This window comes from Phyllobates terribilis, unplaced genomic scaffold, assembly GCF_046119375.1.
Source record: "Phyllobates terribilis strain yellow unplaced genomic scaffold, ASM4611937v1 Scaffold_3__8_contigs__length_932513732, whole genome shotgun sequence".
Lineage (NCBI taxonomy): Eukaryota > Metazoa > Chordata > Amphibia > Anura > Dendrobatidae > Phyllobates > Phyllobates terribilis.
Window position 1 is genome coordinate 931891180 of NW_027362763.1, and position 22390 is coordinate 931913569.

The 22390-nt window shown below is 50.2% G+C and overlaps 1 protein-coding gene across 1 annotated transcript in view; it reads right to left on the reverse strand.

Moving 5' to 3' along the window:
• Positions 1–22263: 22263 nt before the first annotated feature.
• Positions 22264–22390, reverse strand: part of LOC141258649 (mitochondrial fission regulator 2-like) — a 43475-nt gene continuing 43348 nt past the window's right edge. Inside the window, exon 7 of the mRNA XM_073673602.1 lies at positions 22264–22331. Coding sequence (XP_073529703.1) covers positions 22264–22331 — 68 coding nt within the window. The remainder of the gene's footprint in view (positions 22332–22390) is intronic.

Below are 22390 nucleotides of genomic sequence, written 5' to 3' on the forward strand. Positions count from 1 at the left end.
CTGCCTCTAACTCCTCCCTCCTCCTCCTCCGATCTATATAGGATCTTATCAGGAGCAGCTGATATCTCCTAAGTGGATGGGAGTGTGGGGGAGGTGGGAGGAGCTTTGCCTCTAACTCCTCCCTCCGATCTACATAGGATCTTATCAGGAGCAGCTGATATCTCTTAAGTAGATGGGAGTGTGGGGGAGGTGGGAGGAGCTCTGCCTCTAACTCCTCCCTCCTCCTCCGATCTACATAGGATCTTATCAGGAGCAGCTGATATGTCCTAAGTGGATGGGAGTGTGGGGGAGGTGGGAGGAGCTCCGCCTCTAACTCCTCCATCCTCCTCCTCCTCCGATCTACATAGGATCTTATCAGGAGCAGCTGACATCTAAGTAGATGGGAGTGTGGGGGAGGTGGGAGGAGCTCTGCTTCTAACTCCTCCCTCCTCCTCCTCCTCCTCCGATCTACATGGGATCTTATCAGGAGCAGCTGATGACGCGCCCCTGGGCCTGTGTCGCGCTGCGCTGCGCATGCGGGAGCTTACCCGGAGCCGGATCTGTGGAGGGTTGTAGTCTCGTGGCGGTGACCCGGTCCGTGCCCAGGGAGTCAAACTAGACGGCAGTCCATTAGTAGTAAATGGTTGATGACTACGCCACCCGTTGAGTGCAGCCAGGGGGCTGCTGCTGCAGGGCAGACCGCTGAGGCCGATGGTGGGATTGTGCAGCGTGATAGTATAACCCCCAACGGGAGGGGTATGGCCTCAGGGCAGCCGACGTGGATGATGGGGGTAGCAGGAACCACTCAGAGACGGTACGGTGTAGTTCAGGGTCTTTACTGGTAACAACAAAAGACCCTCCCGGAGTACTTGCTAGCGGATGGGGCCTGGTCAGTCCTTGAGCAGATGGGATCTCCCCTGGCCAGGCGTAGTTGTAGGCCTCCCAAACTGACTGTACTCTTCTGGCTACCTTGCTAGGAGCTGATGTAAGTAGCCCACGTCCCTGAGTGTACCGTGTGGTGCTCACCCGTATGGCCGGTGACTCGGGGCCTTCTAATGGCTTCCGCTCCACGATGGCGGTGCTGGTCCCACGCGTGTGACCGTGCCTTCGGGCTTCTGGGCCAGAGGACCTGAAATCCCCTGCCTGACGGATTCTGCTGCTGGGCAGGAATTAGTCCCCACAGCCTCGGACTCCGGGTCCGGTAAAAAGTCTTCTTAGTCAGGGCGAACTCTGCAGCTGCCAGCCCCTGACTCCTTGTAACTGCTGTTTCTTCCTATGCTGTCTCTACTTCTTCTCTTCTTCTACTCACTCACCCTGCCTCAGCCCCAGGTTTATATAGGGGAAGTTCTTCCCCTCCCAAGACTGGGCAGGAGGTGTGGCATGCACAGGATCCCTGACTAAAGGACCTCCCACCTGCTCTCAGACATAACATTACGTTACTGTGGCAACCAGACCCCTGGGGTGTCACATTCCCCCCTAGTAAAATTTAGTACTCCGGGACTAAACACATTTAGAAAACATAACAAGGCAAAACATTAATAATACAATAAGAAAACACATAAAGATGGTTACGGCGTGTCCGCAACCGGGTGCAGTCTCTGAAGAAAGCAAGGTGTCCATTTCACCAACACAGGGAGACGTAACCAGGTAGGGGTCTGTTCTACCCCGAGTCCTTGACAGTCTTTAGTCCATCCTGGGTTACGCTCCAACTATATACAAGGATTCCCGGTAAATCCACCAAGGATTCCTAAAAACAACTAGAAATACAAAATTACACACAAGCAACTATAGACAGGTAAACATTATAAAATAGCTTAAACATTTAGATCCTCCAACGTGCGGGTAACTGGCCTCTAGTGGCCCTAGTGGACCTACGGAGCTGACTGTCTGGCCCTGAACTACAGGGTGTAGGAGCTGTCAAGGGTAAACTGGGCAGCTGTCTACCGGCTCTTTGTCTCACTAGGGGTACGGCAGGCTCACTATAAGCAGAGGGTTGATTCTCCTGTTCTACTTGTGTGGAGTCTTCTGCCTCCTGGACCGGCTGTTCTTCCAGCTCTACCCGTTGCTCCGTAGGTTCTTGGGATGATGGTTGGAGGAAGGTGAGTACGGGTACCACAACTGCACCATTGACTTGAGTCCAAGACCGAGGGAAGTCCCCGAGCACGGTACTAACCATATCTTCCCTTTCTCCCACGGGTCGATGGTCTTCTTGTTCCTCTTCAGGGTTCCTCAGTTGTTCGGGACACTTCTTCAGGTGGTCCCGGGATACAATGGCTGTGGTTTCCCCTCCATCTTTACTGATGGTACAGACCTTCGGGTTCTCGTGGCTTGAGGGCAGTACGGTGTACGGGTCCTTCTCCCACTGGTCATCCAACTTGTGGAGCCGTCTTTTCCTCTTCAAGACCTGCTCTCCGGGTACCAGGGGAACAGCGGGAGCATACTGGTTGTAAGTCTTCTCTTGTCTTTCCCTAGCCTGACAGAGACTTTGCTCCACGCTCTCCTGTACTCTCCGGTACTGCTGCTGCCTCTCTGTGTCCCAGTCTGTTTCTGGTGAAGTGTCCTCAGGTGTCAGGACTCCCATTTCCAGGTCAACAGGTAACTTACCAGGTCTCGCCCTCATTAGGTAAGCCGGGGTACAGTTGGTGGAACCTACCGGGATGTGGTTGTATAGGTCCACCAGATCGGGCAACTTCTCAGGCCACAGACTGCGTTCTTCCAGGGGCAATGTTTTTAGAAGATCCATTACCACCTGGTTCATTTTTTCACAAAGTCCATTAGTTTGCGGATGGTAGGGTGTCGTCCTTATCTTCCGGCAGCCATACAGATTGCAGAATTCCTGGAAGACCTCCGCTTCAAAGGCAGGTCCCTGGTCCGTCAGCACTTGGTCCGGGTACCCGTGTGGACGGCAGAAGTGCTGCTGGAAGGCCCTAGCTGCTGTTTGAGCCGTTAAGTCCTTGACGGGGACGACAACCAAGAACCGGGAGTAATGATCCACGATGGTTAACGCGTAGACGTAGCCACTTCTGCTTGGGGTCAGTTTTACATGATCCAAGGCTACCAGTTCCAACGGTTGCCGGGTGACGATGGACTGCAGGGGAGTCTTCTGGCTGGCCCGGTCCTTCCTTCTCAGATTGCACGGGCCACAGTCTCTGCACCACTTCTCGATGGTTCCCCTCATGCCTACCCAGTGGAACCGCTCGCGCAGCAGGAACTCCAGCTTTTTCCACCCGAAGTGTCCAGCTCCGTCGTGGTATGCCTCCATCACCATGGCTGCGTCTCTTCGGGGCACCACTACTTGCCAGAGTAGTTCATGCGTCCGGGAGTTGACCATTCTGCGGCACAACTTCCCCTTGTAAAGGAATAGTCGACTCTTCTCCGCCCATAGTTGTTTGGCTTCCTCCGGAGCGTCTGGTTCAAGGCGAGCCTCCGGCCGAGTCAGCATCTCCTTCACCAGTCGGACGGCAGGGTCGCTGTCTTGCGTTTCCGCCCAGTTGTAGTGGGGTAAGGGGTTCAACGTAGCAGCCTGCTTACCCCTTACCCGGTGGGAATACTGGATAGTCCCATGACGGTGGAACGCAGGGAGTTCAACTTCTTCCAGTCCCTCCGGATCTTCTCCTTCGTCCGGCAGGTTGGGCATCCTGGACAGGGCGTCCGCGTTAGTATTGGAGCGTCCTGCCCGGTATTTGATTGTGAACTCGTAGTTGGACAGACGGGCCATCCACCTCTGCTCCAGGGCACCGAGTCTTGCCGTGTCCAGGTGTGTCAACGGGTTGTTATCCGTGTATACGGTGAACCGGGAAGAAGCGAGGTAATGCCTAAAGCGCTCGGTGACTGCCCATACCACGGCCAGGAACTCTAGCTTAAATGAGCTGTAATTTTCGGGGTTCCTTTCGGTGGGTCGCAGTTTTCGGCTGGCATAGGAGATTACTCGTTCTCTCCCCTGCTGAATCTGGGACAGTACGGCTCCTAGCCCGATGTTACTGGCGTCGGTGTAGAGGATGAAGGGCTGGCTATAGTCCGGGTACGCCAAGATTTCATCCCCCGTGAGGGCCATCTTCAGCTGGCGGAAGGACTCTTCTTCTAGCTTTTCCCATTTGAAGGGCGGCTTCTGGTTCTTGGCCTTCCGGGACTGGCCTATCAGGAGGTCCTGCATAGGTGCTGCCTTTTTGGTGAAACCGGGAATAAACCTTCGGTAGTAGCCTACCAACCCTAGGAACTGCCGCACTTCTTTTACGCTGGAGGGGCTTGGCCATCCCTTAATTGCGGTGATCTTATCGGGGTCGGGAGCCACTCCGTCAGCGCTCACCACGTGTCCCAGGTATTGCACCTTTGGTTTCAGGAGGTGACACTTGGAGGGTTTCACCTTTAGGCCGTAACTCGCCAGAGCTTCGAACACCTCCGCCAGGTGTTTCAGGTGGTCCTCATAAGTTTTGGAGTATACGATGACATCGTCCAGGTACAACAGGACCGTCTCGAAGTTTCTGTGGCCCAGACAGCACTCCATTAATCGTTGGAAGGTTCCTGGGGCGTTGCAGAGTCCGAACGGCATGCAGGTGAACTCGCTAAGTCCCATCGGGGTGGTGAATGCGGTCTTCTCCCGGTCCGCCTCTGCTACAGGAACCTGCCAGTACCCGCTAGTGAGATCCAAGGTAGAGAAGAAGTTAGCAGATCTTAAAGCAGCCAATGACTCCTCTATCCTTGGTAAGGGGTACGCATCCTTGTGTGTGATACGGTTGATTTTCCGGTAATCTACACACATCCTCATGGTGTTGTCTTTCTTTTTGACTAAAACTAGTGGGGCTGCCCAGGGGCTACAGCTATCCCGGATTACCCCAGCCTCCTTCATGTCTCTAAGCATCCCCTTGGCGTGTTGGTAATGTGCAGGGGGTACGGGTCGATACCTCTCTTTTATGGGAGGATGATCTCCCGTGGGGATGCGGTGTTCTACCCCCTTGACTCGCCCGAAGTCTAACGGGTGTTTACTAAACACTCTCTCATACTCTTGAACCACCCGATAGACTCCTTGTTTCTGATGTGAGGGAGTGGAGTCAGTACCCAGATGTAGTTGCTGACACCAGTCCTCCATGTCTTTCTTAGAGCCGTTACCTTCCTCCGGGTGAGATGGAGGCAAGGGTTCCACAGATTGTATAGAATTTTGATTAGTGGTATATAATTTGGCTAGCGTGGCATACCGGGGCAGGTACACTTCCCTCTCCCCGATATTTATTATGCGAACGGGCACCCTCCCATGGCGTACATTGACCACCCCCCGTGCTGTCAAAATGGTGGGCCTACTGTCTGAGTACACTGGTTCTACCATTGCCTGGTAATCTCTACCTCTCAGACCAATAGCTGCCCGGCACCAAATCATCATTTCACTTTTTGGGGGCATGGCAATAGGAAAAGGGTCACACATTCTTACGCTACCAATCTCACCGCCGGAGAGTTCCACTTGTTGCCGTTGCATCAGTGCCCGGATCTCTTTCTGGAGCACCCGCTGCTCGCCGGAGCTGGCGTTCTTGGCAACCTGCTGTAAAAGGAAAATCACCTCTGCAAGACAATTTTCAATTACGTTAGTTCCTAGAGTTATTTTTGGGTGACTCTCATGTTTATCAATATCTACAATGATCAGTCCCTGTGCGGCCAGTTCGACTCTACCGATTTTGAGGGTCACCTCTTTAAATCCGATCTGTGGCACGGGCTGGCCATTGCTGGCGATGATACTCAAGTCGTCGTCAGGGTAGCGGGTAATATCCGAGTCATTCCAGTACTGCTTGAAGAGCACGTACGGGATGGTGGTGACCTGTGACCCGGTATCCAGTAGGGCACTCATGGGAATGCCATCCAGTACCACAGGCAAGACTGGACGTCCTCCCACATATCTGTCGCGCCAGTTCGATGGGCCTGGTGATCTTTTTCCTGGGGGTTGGCCCTCTACCCCAGGTTGTGCCCGTTTAAAGAACAGTACCTTTCCATATGTCCGGGTTGATTGCAGCGGCGGCAGATGGGTCGTCCGTCCTCGCTGTATCGGTCACTGGGTCTTCCTCTGGCCGGTGGGGTCCTCCTTGGTCGACGCCACGGGATGTCCTCCGGTCCGGATGCCAGCTGGATCTTCCCTGGGGTGGAAACCTGTAAAGACTGCACAGTTCGGGTTAGCGCAGCAACGCTCTTAACTAGCTCTTGGACCTGATGGTGTAGGTCTGGAGCCGGGTCATTGTCCAAAGCCTGCGCATGAGCTCCCACAGGCCCTGTCGACAAGGGCGCTGCCTCCTGGTGGTAAGTGATAGCTGGGCGCCTGTGGGTCACAACGCCACCCGGTGCTGGTTCTCGGAGCACCCGGATAGCTCTATCCTTGAACTGTGCAAAGTCCAGATGGGGATCCTGTAAGGCCATTGCCCGCAACTGGGTTCGGTGGGCATTGCAATATAAACCCTCTATAAATTGTTCAGTCAACAGCCTGTCCTCGTTTCCCACCCCATCAGGGTCGGTCTGCTTTATGGCCCTCAGGGCCTCTTGTAGGTTTAGTGCATAGTCCCTTATACTCTCATGCGCTTGCTGCTTGCACCCGTAGAATCTAAGCTTGATCTCGGCTGAGGTGCGGGTATCGAAGGTGTCCCTCAGCCGGGTTAGTATCTCTGCGACAGTCCTCCTCCCAGGTGGCCAAGATTTTACTTCTCTTTTGGCTGCCCCGGTTAGTTGGGCCACCAGGATGCTCACTTTTTGCTCTTCTGTGAGGGGGTACACCTGGAAGAGGCTATCCAGCTTTTCTCTAAAGTCATGCAGGGTATGTGACTCCCCTGAGTACTGGGGTAGCCAAGCTGCTCCCGGGATATAGGGCATGGTGAAGGGCATAACTGCAGCAGCGGTAGCGCTGGCGGGGGTTGAGGCAGTGAAGCTCTCCTCCGTATCCGACATCTTCCTCCCCCCTAGTGGACCGTGGCCTACCTTGCGATGATCCTCTTCCGTAGGCCGCGGCTCCGCAGTGGATCGTCAGGGTTGAGGACCTTCCGTCGCGCTCCTGTGACGTCGGCGTCTGCTGGGCTCCTTCCAGGACCTTACGCAACGTCCGGACGTGAGGCGGGGCTTCAGTTCTCGCGCGCTTTCGGAGTCCACGCCCCTCTTCTTCCCGCGCGGCGTCCTCAAGATGGCGTCCAATGGCGGGAAAACTCCACGGATGGCGGGAAGAAGGTCGAAGATGGCGCCGGATGGCGGGAAAACTTCGCGGATGGCGGGAAGAAGGTAGAAGATGGCGCCGGATGGCGGGAAACCTCCACGGATAGCGGGAATCTTCACCACTGGTAAGTTTGAACAGTCTTTGCTTTTCAGGCACGCAGTACCCGGTGGTTGCGGGCACGAAATCCTGCCGACTACGCCAAAGTTGACGCGCCCCTGGGCCTGTGTCGCGCTGCGCTGCGCATGCGGGAGCTTACCCGGAGCCGGATCTGTGGAGGGTTGTAGTCTCGTGGCGGTGACCCGGTCCGTGCCCAGGGAGTCAAACTAGACAGCAGTCCATTAGTAGTAAATGGTTGATGACTACGCCACCCGTTGAGTGCAGCCAGGGGGCTGCTGCTGCAGGGCAGACCGCTGAGGCCGATGGTGGGATTGTGCAGCGTGATAGTATAACCCCCAACGGGAGGGGTATGGCCTCAGGGCAGCCGACGTGGATGATGGGGGTAGCAGGAACCACTCAGAGACGGTACGGTGTAGTTCAGGGTCTTTACTGGTAACAACAAAAGACCCTCCCGGAGTACTTGCTAGCGGATGGGGCCTGGTCAGTCCTTGAGCAGATGGGATCTCCCCTGGCCAGGCGTAGTTGTAGGCCTCCCAAACTGACTGTACTCTTCTGGCTACCTTGCTAGGAGCTGATGTAAGTAGCCCACGTCCCTGAGTGTACCGTGTGGTGCTCACCCGTATGGCCGGTGACTCGGGGCCTTCTAATGGCTTCCGCTCCACGATGGCGGTGCTGGTCCCACGCGTGTGACCGTGCCTTCGGGCTTCTGGGCCAGAGGACCTGAAATCCCCTGCCTGACGGATTTGGCTGCTGGGCAGGAATTAGTCCCCACAGCCTCGGACTCCGGGTCCGGTAAAAAGTCTTCTTAGTCAGGGCGAACTCTGCAGCTGCCAGCCCCTGACTCCTTGTAACTGCTGTTTCTTCCTATGCTGTCTCTACTTCTTCTCTTCTTCTACTCACTCACCCTGCCTCAGCCCCAGGTTTATATAGGGGAAGTTCTTCCCCTCCCAAGACTGGGCAGGAGGTGTGGCATGCACAGGATCCCTGACTAAAGGACCTCCCACCTGCTCTCAGACATAACATTACGTTACTGTGGCAACCAGACCCCTGGGGTGTCACACTGATATCTCCTAAGTAGATGGGAGTGTGGGGGAGGTGGGAGGAGCTCTGCCTCTAACTCCTCCCTCCTCCTCCTCCGATCTACATAGGATCTTATCAAGAGCAGCTGATATCTCCTAAGTGGATGGGATTGTGGGGGAGGTGGGAGGAGCTCTGCCTCTAACTCCTCCATCCTCCTCCTCCTACGATCTACATAGGATCTTATCAGGAGCAGCTGATATCTCCTAAGTAGATGGGAGTGTGGGGGAGGTGGGAGGAGCTCTGCCTCTAACTCTTCCCTCCTCCTCCTCCTCCGATCTACATAGGATCTTATCAGGAGCAGCTGACATCTAAGTAGATGGGAGTGTGGGGGAGGTAGGAGGAGCTCTGCTTCTAACTCCTCCCTCCTCCTCCTCCTCCGATCTACATAGGATCTTATCAGGAGCAGCTGATATCTCCTAAGTAGATGGGAGTGTGGGGGAGGTGGGAGGAGCTCTGCCTCTAACTACTCCCTCCTCCTCCTCCGATCTACATAGAATTTTATTAGTAGTAGCTGATATCTCCTAAGTAGATGGGAGTGTGGGGGAGGTGGGAGGAGCTCTGCCTCTAACTCCTCCTCCTCCTCCTCCTCCGATCTACATAGAATTTTATTAGTAGTAGGTGATATCTCCTAAGTAGATGGGAGTGTGGGTGAGGTGGGAGGAGCTCTGCCTCTAACTACTCCCTCCTCCTCCTCCGATCTACATAGGATCTTATCAGGAGCAGCTGATTTCTCCTAAGTAGATGGGAGTGTGGGGGTGGTGGGAGGAGCTCAGCCTCTAACTCCTCCCTCCTCCTCCTCTGATCTACATAGGATCTTATCAGGAGCAGCTGATATCTCCTAAGTAGATGGGAGTGAGGGGGAGGTGGGAGGAGCTCTGCCTCTAACTCCTCCCTCCTCCAATCTACATAGGATCTTATCAGGAGCAGCTGATACCACCTAAGTAGATGGGAGTGTGGGGGAGGTGGGAGGAGCTCTGCCTCTAACTCCTCCCTCATCCTCCTCTGATTTACATAGGATCTTATCAGGAGCAGCTGATATCTCCTAAGTAGATGGGAGTGTGGGGGAGGTGGGAGGAGCTCTGCCTCTAAATCTACCCTCCTCCTCCTCCGATCTACATAGGATCTTATCAGGAGCAGCTGACATCTAAGTAGATGGGAGTGTGGGGGAGGTAGGAGGAGCTCTGCTTCTAACTCCTCCCTCCTCCTCCTCCGATCTACATAGGATCTTATCAGGAGCAGCTGATATCTCCTAAGTAGATGGGAGTGTGGGGGAGGTGGGAGGAGCTCTGCCTCTAACTACTCCCTCCTCCTCCTCCGATCTACATAGAATTTTATTAGTAGTAGCTGATATCTCCTAAGTAGATGGGAGTGTGGGGGAGGTGGGAGGAGCTCTGCCTCTAACTCCTCCTCCTCCTCCTCCGATCTACATAGAATTTTATTAGTAGTAGGTGATATCTCCTAAGTAGATGGGAGTGTGGGTGAGGTGGGAGGAGCTCTGCCTCTAACTACTCCCTCCTCCTCCTCCGATCTACATAGGATCTTATCAGTAGCAGCTGATTTCTCCTAAGTAGATGGGAGTGTGGGGGTGGTGGGAGGAGCTCAGCCTCTAACTCCTCCCTCCTCCTCCTCTGATCTACATAGGATCTTATCAGGAGCAGCTGATATCTCCTAAGTAGATGGGAGTGAGGGGGAGGTGGGAGGAGCTCTGCCTCTAACTCCTCCCTCCTCCAATCTACATAGGATCTTATCAGGAGCAGCTGATACCACCTAAGTAGATGGGAGTGTGGGGGAGGTGGGAGGAGCTCTGCCTCTAACTCCTCCCTCCTCCTCCTCTGATTTACATAGGATCTTATCAGGAGCAGGTGATATCTCCTAAGTAGATGGGAGTGTGGGGGAGGTGGGAGGAGCTCTGCCTCTAACTCCTCCCTCCTCCTCCTCCTCCGATCTACATAGGATCTTATCAGGAGCAGCAGATATCTCCTAAGGAGATGGGAGTGTGGGGGAGGTGGGAGGAGCTCTGCCTCTAACTCCTCCTCCTCCTCCGATCTACATAGGATCTTATCAGGAGCAGCAGATACCTCCTAAGGAGATGGGAGTGTGGGGGAGGTGGGAGGAGCTCTGCCTCTAACTCCTCCCTCCTTCTCCTCCTCCGATCTACATAGGATCTTATCAGGAGCAGCTGATATCTCCTAAGTAGATGGGAGTGTGGGGGAGGTGGTAGGAATTCTGCCTCTAACTCCTCCCTCCTCCTCCGATCTACATAGGATCTTATCAGGAGCAGCTGATATCTCCTAAGTAGATGGAAGTGTGGGGGAGGTGGGAGGAGCTCTGCCTCTAACTCCTCCCTTCTCCTTCCATCTACATAGCATCTTATCAGGAGCAGTTAATATCTCCTAAGTAGATGGGAGTGTGGGGGAGGTGGGAGGAACTCTGCCTCTAACTCCTCCCTCCTCCTCCTCCGATCTACATAGGATCTTATCATTAGCAGCTAATATCTCCTAAGTAGATGGGAGTGTGGGGGAGGAGGGAGGAGCTCTGCCTCTAACTCCTCCCTCCTCCTCCTCCGATCTACATAGGATCTTATCAGGAGCAGCTGATATCTCCTAAGTAGATGGGAGTGTGGGGGAGGTGGAGGAACTCTGCCTCTAACTCCTCCCTCCTCCTCCTCCGATCTATATAGGATCTTATCAGGAGCAGCTGATATCTCCTAAGTGGATGGGAGTGTGGGGGAGGTGGGAGGAGCTTTGCCTCTAACTCCTCCCTCCGATCTACATAGGATCTTATCAGGAGCAGCTGATATCTCTTAAGTAGATGGGAGTGTGGGGGAGGTGGGAGGAGCTCTGCCTCTAACTCCTCCCTCCTCCTCCGATCTACATAGGATCTTATCAGGAGCAGCTGATATGTCCTAAGTGGATGGGAGTGTGGGGGAGGTGGGAGGAGCTCTGCCTCTAACTCCTCCATCCTCCTCCTCCTCCGATCTACATAGGATCTTATCAGGAGCAGCTGATATCTCCTAAGTAGATGGGAGTGTGGGGGAGGTGGGAGGAGCTCTGCCTCTAAATCTTCCCTCCTCCTTCTCCTCCGATCTACATAGGATCTTATCAGGAGCAGCTGACATCTAAGTAGATGTGAGTGTGGGGGAGGTAGGAGGAGCTCAGCTTCTAACTCCTCCCTCCTCCTCCTCCTCCGATCTACATAGGATCTTATCAGGAGCAGCTGATATCTCCTAAGTAGATGGGAGTGTGGGTGAGGTGGGAGGAGCTCTGCCTCTAACTCCTCCTCCTCCTCCTCCGATCTACATAGAATTTTATTAATAGTAGCTGATATCTCCTAAGTAGATGGGAGTGTGGGGGAGGTGGGAGGAGTTCTGCCTCTAACTCCTCCTCCTCCTCCTCCGATCTACATAGAATTTTATTAGTAGTAGGTGATATCTCCTAAGTAGATGGGAGTGTGGGGGTGGTGGGAGGAGCTCAGCCTCTAACTCCTCCTTCCTCCTCCTCTGATCTACATAGGATCTTATCAGGAGCAGCTGATACCACCTAAGTAGATGGGAGTGTGGGGGAGGTGGGAGGAGCTCTGCCTCTAACTCCTCCCTCCTCCTCCTCTGATTTACATAGGATCTTATCAGGAGCAGGTGATATCTCCTAAGTAGATGGGAGTGTGGGGGAGGTGGGAGGAGCTCTGCCTCTAACTCCTCCCTCCTCCTCCTCCTCCTCCGATCTACATAGGATCTTATCAGGAGCAGCAGATATCTCCTAAGGAGATGGGAGTGTGGGGGAGGTGGGAGGAGCTCTGCCTCTAACTCCTCCTCCTCCTCCGATCTACATAGGATCTTATCAGGAGCAGCAGATATCTCCTAAGGAGATGTGAGTGTGGGGGAGGTGGGAGGAGCTCTGCCTCTAACTCCTCCTCCTCCTCCGATCTACATAGGATCTTATCAGGAGCAGCTGATTTCTCCTAAGTAGATGGGAGTGTGGGGGTGGTGGGAGGAGCTCAGCCTCTAACTCCTCCTTCCTCCTCCTCTGATCTACATAGGATCTTATCAGGAGCAGCTGATATCTCCTAAGTAGATGGGAGTGAGGGGGAGGTGGGAGGAGCTCTGCCTCTAACTCCTCCCTCCTCCAATCTACATAGGATCTTATCAGGAGCAGCTGATACCACCTAAGTAGATGGGAGTGTGGGGGAGGTGGGAGGAGCTCTGCCTCTAACTCCTCCCTCCTCCTCCTCTGATTTACATAGGATCTTATCAGGAGCAGGTGATATCTCCTAAGTAGATGGGAGTGTGGGGGAGGTGGGAGGAGCTCTGCCTCTAACTCCTCCCTCCTCCTCCTCTGATTTACATAGGATCTTATCAGGAGCAGGTGATATCTCCTAAGTAGATGGGAGTGTGGGGGAGGTGGGAGGAGCTCTGCTTCTAACTCCTCCCTCCTCCTCCTCCTCCTCCGTTCTACATAGGATCTTATCAGGAGCAGCAGATATCTCCTAAGGAGATGGGAGTGTGGGGGAGGTGGGAGGAGCTCTGCCTCTAACTCCTCCTCCTCCTCCGATCTACATAGGATCTTATCAGGAGCAGCAGATACCTCCTAACGAGATGGGAGTGTGGGGGAGGTGGGAGGAGCTCTGCCTCTAACTCCTCCCTCCTCTTCCTCCTCCCATCTACATAGGATCTTATCAGGAGCAGCTGATATCTCCTAAGTAGATGGGAGTGTGGGGGAGGTGGGAGGAGCTCTGCCTCTAACTCCTCCCTCCTCCTCCTCCTCCCATCTACATAGGATCTTATCAGGAGCAGCTGATATCTCCTAAGTAGATGGGAGTGTGGGGGAGGTGGGAGGAGCTCTGCCTCTAACTCCTCCCTCCTCCTCCTCCCATCTACATAGAATTTTATTAGTAGTAGCTGACTTTTCCTATATTTAATGTAATCATCTTTCTTCATTGAACACCAGATGTTATCTCTGAATTGAGAATTATAAAAATGAAAGATCAGATTTGACAGAGACAGAAGCAGATTTCTCTGATAAGACATATTACAGAGTTTCTTATTTTCATGTGTACTATTGATTTACTAAATAAAAAGTGAAATGAAAGTTACTGTTTATGACTTGGAAAAAGCAAGTTTGCAATGTTCCATCTACTTAACATTAGTAATAAGAGCAGAAAATGAGTCAATATTAGATGTAGGATTTGTAGAGGCACTCTGCTGGCTTGCTGAAAATCTTGACATACAGGCCCCGATTCATCAAGACCAGCGATTTTCACGTCGAGGGGGGGGGGGGGGCTTGCTGGAGTCAGACACCCATGCCTCTTAATGAATAAGAAGTATCTGACAAGTGGCGTGTCTCGATACAAATCTTACTCCAGTCAGAGATTGACGTAAGATTTGTGGGGTAAGGAATGCTGTCTCTCATCATGAATTTGATGAGTGCGGGTTGCCACGTCCTGCCCAGCTCCGCCGACATTGTCAAAGCTGAGGGAAAATACTGTGAGAACATCATAAGTTGCAAACTTTTAGCACAGCCCCACGTTGTGCCAACATTTTCCAACTTTTCAAAGCTTCCATACCAGAAATCAGGCATAAAAGCTGTGATGAATCAGACCCATAGTGTTGTAGCAAGACATTCTCTCTCTCTACTTGTGGTCAGAAAGTAGTAATGCATAATGATGGTTCCTAATAAATGTTCTTAAAATAAAGTTAGTATTGGGTGGAGTTAGCTGAAGTGTCCACATTTTACCATACAAAAATTTGTGAAGATGTTGCATTCTTACATATCTATCAATTGACACAAACTTAACTAATACTCACTATATAGTTCATTAAAACTTACAGATGTGCCCCTGGGCCTACTGATCCCTGGAAAACCTGGGTATTCTTTGGGCTCCATTGGGCCTTTGAACTCCTCATCTCTGCTTTCCTTCTTATTGTCTTTGTCATCATCAGACAGAGAAGGAGATGGCTCGTGATCTTTTCTTCTTTTGCTGTATAAAACAAAAGCCACACATAACAGAGAACGCTTATAAAAAAAACACCACCACATACAAACAAGACAGACATCAACATCACCAACTGTATCTCATACAGGAATTCTGGATGATATAGCCCCAATTACTCTCATGGTATGTCTTCGCCTGCCCCAGAACTGGACATTGTGGTCTCATGGAATATACAGATTATTACTTTACAATGTAAGGACTTATCCTTGGGTAACTATACTGTACATTGCGATACATAGTCTGTTGGCTAACTGTTGATATTGCAGATGGTAAATTAAGTACCATGGCAAAATCATACAGGTGAAGAATCCCAGTGACCTACTTAGTGTGAAATCACCATAAGTGCACAAAGAGCCTAGTTTATGCTTTATTTGCTGACTACAAAAATAACCATTGAGGAGGATTATGGAACTACAATACTGGTGGCCTTTTCCTAGGATCGTTAGGGACCAAAACAGCAGCACCTTGCCAAGTCGCTCACTGGGGGGGCACAGCACCCTACATACAGTAGTGGTTGTGCCTGGTAATGCAGCTCACTCACTACAGTGAGTGAAAAGGACCAAACTGCAATAGCAGTCAAAGTGGCTAAAAAAAATACAGTAAGTTACTGCCTCCCCTTCATGTTTTAACAGGCACAACACTGTAATTTCAGTAGTGGCCATTTGTGCAATTACATCTCGGACCTATTTAACTGAGCAATAGCTGCAAAACTAGGCACAAGCACTACCAAAGTACAGTGCTGTGCCAGGCAAATAATAAAGATGATGAAGCTACATTCCCTTCAGTCAGCTGAACAGACCGCCAATAATATTATCATGGAAAATGCCTTTAGGAAGTCTGAACACAGCAATCTAAGAGAAGCTGCGGAGTCTTATGTAAAAACAACTATTGAATCGTAAAACATTATGAAACATTTGCCTATACTCTGTAGTTTAAGTTATTAACATTTTCAATAGCTCTGCTAGCTGTCAGAGAGTTTAATCCCATTCTGACCTGCTCCCACAGCTAACAAGCATTGAGGTGTAGAAAAAAAATGAGACTCTTCATATAGATAAGGGTGCATAGATATCTCTCTTTTGGCAAGTGTTCATTCCATAGATGTCTATGGACACATATATTATGTAAGTCGGAGCCTTATCTAGCATACATGTCAAATGTGCACTAAACACTGTCTGTGCCTTGGCTGCAGGGTTGCATTTGTATCCAATATGAAACAAGGAGTGGCACCAAAACACAGAATGGCTGCGTGCCCACTATGCGTTTTTCAAGCGTTTATGCTGCGGAATTTCCGCAGCATAAACGCTTGGTAATCCGCCCCCCATGGTCCCCAATGATAAGCCGCACTGTCAATGCCCATGCTGCGGATTTTATTTTCCGCAGCATTTATACTGCGCTCAAAAATCCACAGCATGTCCATTCATTTTGCAGACACGCAGCGTAATCGCCGCCCTTGACTTGCATTGAAACGCATATAATCCGTGTCAGTACATTTGTACACATGGATTATATGCGTTTCTATGTGCGGATGGTACCCAAGTCTATAGGAGAGGAGACTCTCATCCAGACCTGGGTACCATTGTACCTGTGAAAAAAAGAATAAAATAAAAAATAAAGATTATATTCACCTTCTGGCGGCCCACGCAGTGCTTGTTCTCCTTTGCCGGCAGATCGCGAAGGACTGTAGGACCTGCGTTGTTTGCATGGATTTATATAGTGTGACCAAGTTGTCAAGCACTTTCCAAGTGATGCTAAAATCACTTGGAAAGCGCTTGACATCCGCATGCGAAAATGCATGTGAAGAACGCTTCACATCCGCATGTATTTGGCAGGAAAACGCATGTACAATCCGCATGCATTTTTTCTGCCAGGGAGATGCAGAAATGCTGCAGAAATTTTCTGCTTCATTTCTGCATCGTGGGCACATAGCCAAAGGGTGAAATCTTTTAACTATAGTTTTTCTCTTTAGGTTCTGGCTCTGGCTTAAAAATTCTGGCACAAAATACTGCCTAGAATACTGACTAAACTACACCTTGTGTGAACATGCACAATATCCACTAGTATTAAAGCCCTTCATCATGATCCTAAAGACAATTCATCCCTATTCCATCGCTATTAAAATATCTTGATTCTAAAGCAAAAGTCCTGCTGGTGTCCCATACTCCTGATGAAGCTGCACATGGAGGGAACGTGTCAAGGGGGAATCTATGAGTACTGTATGTGACTCGCCCAGGGTGATATAGGGGAAACTTGGTACCCGGGCCTTTACGTTGTTTAGGATGTCACAGCAGTCGGCTCCCGGGCCCATCCTCTGGGGTCACTCTTTAAAAAGGGCTGGTCGTTTGATGGAACGAATAACGGTTTTGTCTCGTGACGCCACCTGTGGTTTCTGGTAATGGGTACCAGCGCTGCTGCAGACCTCCGGGGGTGATGGAATGGCAGCTGGGATGCTTCGGCTCCCCACAAGCGAAGCGGGCCCCCGGGGCAGGGTTGATGGAAGGAATGCAGGTGAGAGGTGGCCCAGTCGGGCCAGGGGAGAATAACAGACACGCACACAGGGGGTACGCTTCAGTACCTTTACTGGTGTAGACGGCAGGTACGGTCCAGGGTACTTGATAGGAAGGGTGCACTTCTGGACTCTCCCCAGTGAGTGGGTATAAGGCCTCCTGATCTATTTCTCCCTCTCTCTCTCTGAAGCTTCTGACCAGCCTGAAACTGAGCCTAGCTTCTGTACTCTTTCACTCTCCAAACCTGTATGCTTGGTGGTAAGAACTTTCTTCTGGCTACCACTATCCCTGGACGCTGGGGCCTTCGTGGTTCCTAGTTCTTTAGATGATTGTAGCTTCAGGTTGACCAGGGGTCTGGAATCCTCCTGGTATACCGGTTATTCCTACTGGGCGTAGAGGACCCTGTAGGCGCGGACCTGGTGTCCGGCTTGCGTTCTGGGGTGAGCCTAAGACGCTCCTCTGCCCCATAACACCTTTCACTCTTCTCCTTGCCTCTGGCAACGCTCTGGGCCCTGAGGCTTCAGCATGTGCTTTAGGCCCTGGCTGGCCCTCAGCACAGCATCTCACATGCTGCTTCTTCACTGAACTACAGTGCCAGCACACTCTCCCTCTAACTCAACCTTCCAGTCTATATAGATCCCTAACAGGACTCCCTCTGGTGGTATGAGGTGGAAGGGTGGATGTGTCTGTGATGTAATGAGGGCCTCTTGTGGAGAAGTCCGTCCATGCACCCTTTTGGGTCCTGTGGTACCTGTGAACAGCAGGGTGCCACATATGATTTTAATATTCCAATATCCAATGTAATAAAGTAATAATAGTACAGGGTGCAGGTTTCAACATATAACCCTGTTAGGCTGTGTGCCCACGATGCGTTTTTCAAGCGTTAACGCTTGGGAAACCCTTGGTAAACCTTCCCCCATGGTCTCCAATGCAATTCCGTACTTTCAATGCCCAGGCAGCATATTTTTCCGCAGCGTTTATGCTGCGCTCAAAAATCCGCAGCATGTCCATTAATTTTGCGAACACGCAGCGTAATCGCCGCCATTAACTTGCATTAGAAAGCGCCAATTCCGCAAGACTACATCTGTACTTGCGTAATTGGAGCGTTCTAATGTGCGGATGGTACCCAAGTCTGGAGGAGAGGAGACTCACATCCACACCTGGGTACCATAGAATCTGTAAAAAAAAGAATTTAAAACAAAAAATAAAGTTTATACTCACCTTCCAATGTCCTCCCGGTGTTTTGTCCACGCCGTCCGGTCTCCTGCAATGCTCGCACTGTTGTGAAGGACCTGCCATGACGTCACTGAGTCAAGTGACCCATCACATGACTCAATGACGTCACCGCAGGTCCTTCACACCACCGCGAGCATTGCAAGAGACCGGACGCATTTCTGCATCTCCTTGCATGCGTATTTTACATGTGTTTTTTCAGCGTTTTCGCATGCGGTTTTTTCAAGCGTTTTTTCAAGTGATTTTAAGCATCACTTGGAAAAGGGCTTGACAAGTTGGTCACACAATATAAATCCATGCAACTGGCATGGATTTATATTGTGTGACCAACTTAGAGGAAATTTCTACTATCAAATGCTGCATCTAAAGTAAAAAAAATAATTAAAAATTAAAAAGAAATAAAAAACGTTATATTCACCTCTCCGGTGGTCCCCGGTCTCCTCCCGGCCACGTCTAGTACTGGCAGGACCTGCAGTGACGTCATTTAGTCAGCTGATAGTTGCGCGACCGCTGACGTCAGCGGTCAGGTGATGGTCGCGTTACCATCAGCTGACTAAATGACGTCACCGCAGGTCCTGCCAGTACACCTCGGGACGCCGAGGAGAAAGGACGCGGCCGGGAGGAGACCGGGGGCAGAGGGAGAGGTGAGTATGAATATTTTTTTTTATTTTTTACTTTATGACTCTCTTTTTACTTGCAGGTACGATGGTATCCGGGTCGGATGAGAGTGTCCTCTTTTCCAGACCTGGGTACCATCCGCGCATTGAACAGCATAACATCCACATGTATACATGTGGATATTATGCGGTTCAATGCAAGTCAATGGGCGTTATTTTGCCCCCAAATTGGTTGTGCTACGGATTTTTCCGCAATGATAATCCGCAGTGGTAATTTCCGCAGCATGTGCACAGCACATGCGGATTATCATTGGGGAACATCTCAGACCTCTTAACAAACGATTTGAATGCGTTTCCGTGGCGGAAATGCATTAATTCCGTATCGTGGGCACTCAGCCTAATGGTTGTGACTCACACTATATTCATTAAAGTTATATGTTTAAAACATACCCATGGCAGTAGCAAAGTTATAATTTACTATTCACCTGACCTGAACACATTAGGCTTGGATTCAAGTTATTTATATATATATCTGTCAGCAGGAGATATCTATGCCTTGTCCATAGATTTTAACAGCTCATTGACATATTAAGAAAAATGTGGATTTTTCTGGAAACTTTGGATCACAGATATCAAGGTGTCACTTAATTCAGCTTCTTATGACCAACATGCCCTTATAAAACGGCTTAGGGGGGGTTGAGCCTACTGAGATTCCCTTTCATAGCAATTACAGATAAATTCTTTTTAGGATCTTGCTAGTGAAGGACTGTAATACTAGTGGAGCATTGGGCTCATACTGTATATAAGGAATCAATTCCCTTCTCAAGCACCAAATTATTCCTATGACACTACTAATTTGTTCTTTGTGAAGATGGCCTTACTGAACTACTTCATTATTTCTTCATGAAGTTTAACAGAAAAGAAAGCACATTGTCCTATGATTTGTTTCTATAATGAAAAAACAGACTATCTCCCTTTACCCCTATATCACTGAATATTGTGTGAGGCAAAAAAAGGCTAAACATTTTCCTTAATTTAAGGAGTTGTCCATGATTTAAAAAAAATAGTATCAATGCAAGGACGAAATAATAAAATGACTTGTACTCACCTGGTAAATGTCTCACTGCTCCAGTGGTCCTGCCAGTCTTTGCTACCTGTCCTTATGGCGCCCCTGAGGGTTCGACCGCCACAGGAATGCTGCACTTCTTTAATGGAGTGTGGTGTTCTTCCTCCGAGGTAAGGCCAGTGTGATAGTCGTGACCTAACCTTTTGCATCCAACACCACACTTCTCCAGCAGAGGGGGCTAGTATGCACTAGGTGCTGCTCCCCTGGTTACAGGGAGACTGGGGAACACAAAGTGGTAGGAACCAGTTAGTGGGTGAGGGTGGAGGACTTACAAGTTAGTTACACTTTAGATTTCATATTTAATAAAAAGCCATCTTTGATCTTGGTCCTTCTGCTAATTCTCTCTAGTTGATTAGTTGGTCGTACTGTGCTGTCATGTACTGTGTGTTAATGTGACTTCCCTCCGGGAGCGCAGATCCTGTGTGGGCCTGCGCTGGCAAGGGACACAGCCCTCGTACCCTGGCCTTGGTACGAGAGGTAGGTTGCAGACAAGGAATGTCTCAACCCAGCCAAGGACCAGGATCAGGAAGGCCCGGAGCTTAGGAGTGTGGCTCCACAGCAAATGGATCCCAGGCAGGATGCAGATGGAGCAGTGTACGCCACCTGTCCTCGCCATGCTGATATAGTCAGAGGGACTCTGGCTGCAAGAGGGGTACCGGCCCCCGACACCCGACCTTGCTACTCTACGTCCTAGATGGGAAAGCCCAGTTAGGCCCATAGGATCCCACCGGGTATCGGACGGAGCGGAGCTGCCACCCGTGCCCTTGTTCTGAGAGGAGTTCAGAGAGAGTCCTGGTCTATTTGCACACACACGGACAGGAAAGGATTCGGTCTGTAGTTCAGGAACTCTCTGCTGTAGGGTCGTGACTGAATGCTGGACTTACTCGGAGGTTGTCGGACACCTGTCCCTGGTGACCGCAGGACTCCGCAAGGAGCAGGGAGTCGCCTTCCTTCTGCAATCTCTAAAGTGAGTAAAGCCTTGGAAGTTCACCCCTATGGCCTCCAGACTGTTTATTTCTGCGCCACACCGCGGGATGCGGGATCCCTTCCCCTCTACTGCTACCTCCCATCCTCCTGTCCCTCTGCCCTGAGGCCTCGCTCCACCTGTGGGGAGTAGTAAGAACTTTAGCCGCCATAACACCAGGCCTCAGTGGACTGCAGCGGCGCTGGTGACCCTTCACCAGGCACCACAGGTGGCGTAGTCGTTAATCAGCCACTCAACCCGGACAAGCCCACACCATCTCTTTCTAATGTGACGGCCCTGAGCACGGGTCGGGCCCGGGCCACGGCTGCATCCCATCTCTCCATCACAGGGCCCGACACCGAGTCCCCCAACTCCCAGGGTAAAACACGGGCTTTACGAGTAGAGGCGTCACAACCTGACTTGCTGATCATGCCACCCACCACTGCAGCTTCATATACTGGCATCACTACTGAGGACAATGACTAGCTGCTGCCATCACATGCGTATCGTGGCACGTCATCACTGCACGGCAGTTACCAGATTTTACTATTCAAACTGAATACAATAAGTAATAGATCTCTGATGAGGCAAACACACTTACTGTGATAATCCATGTAAAAAGTCCATGCTATGTTTATTATTAGGCATTTCAATTATCAGAAAGAATCACACAGTTATGGATTTTCACAGCAAGTACACCAACGTGATCAGGTCTAAGATCTATTTAACAATGCATATAGTCTGAATAGTGAAATTTGATAACAGATCTGCTTTAAGAAAAGCAGGTCAATTTACTAGGCAAGTATCATTTATTGTACCACATTCCCTGCTTTGAAACTTTTTTTGTGATTTTTTTTTAATCCCTAATGCACAAAACAAGACCATAATTTGACTATAAGGACTGGAAACCCTTTTAATCTGGTATCACTCTGGTCCAGGAAGTCAATTTATTTTTAACACCCCCTTACAATTTGTGTTTATTGTCTATTTTTGTCCCTTTTTCTATATGGAATGCAAAATCTCATTATATAACGTTAAAAGATCTATATACAAATAAGTGACTGATCATACAGTGGAGCCACTGTTAAACTAGAAATACAAATGTGAAACTACCCCCCATAACGAACAACAATATACACGCAAAAGACAAATAACATCCTACTGCGTGTAATAAACTCTGCTCTTAACGGTAACAGAAAGATCTCCCAAAAATATCTGTCTCCAGGCACAAACAGCAAACAATAGCGGAAATTCTTCATCACTTCAATACACTCTGTGGCATTCAAACACAATAAATGTTTTTTTTTCCTTCATTGACATTGAAGAGTCAACAGCAAACTGCGGTGTTATGAGTGGAAAAAGTGGAATCAAGCAGAAAGAAGCAAAGTTCTTACACAAACGGGTTCTAGAAATGCCCTGCACTGAAGTCCAACTTCCTGATGTTACCTGGACAATAGGACACAATCATTTGTCATTTTCAGTTAGCCTGCTAATCCAAAGTTTTTGTCCTCATCCACCATTAGTCGTGTAAAAGACAAATACATTTTTGCTGTAAAACAAATAATTGTGAAATAGAGACAATGAATTCACAAAGCATTCACAGCTTGC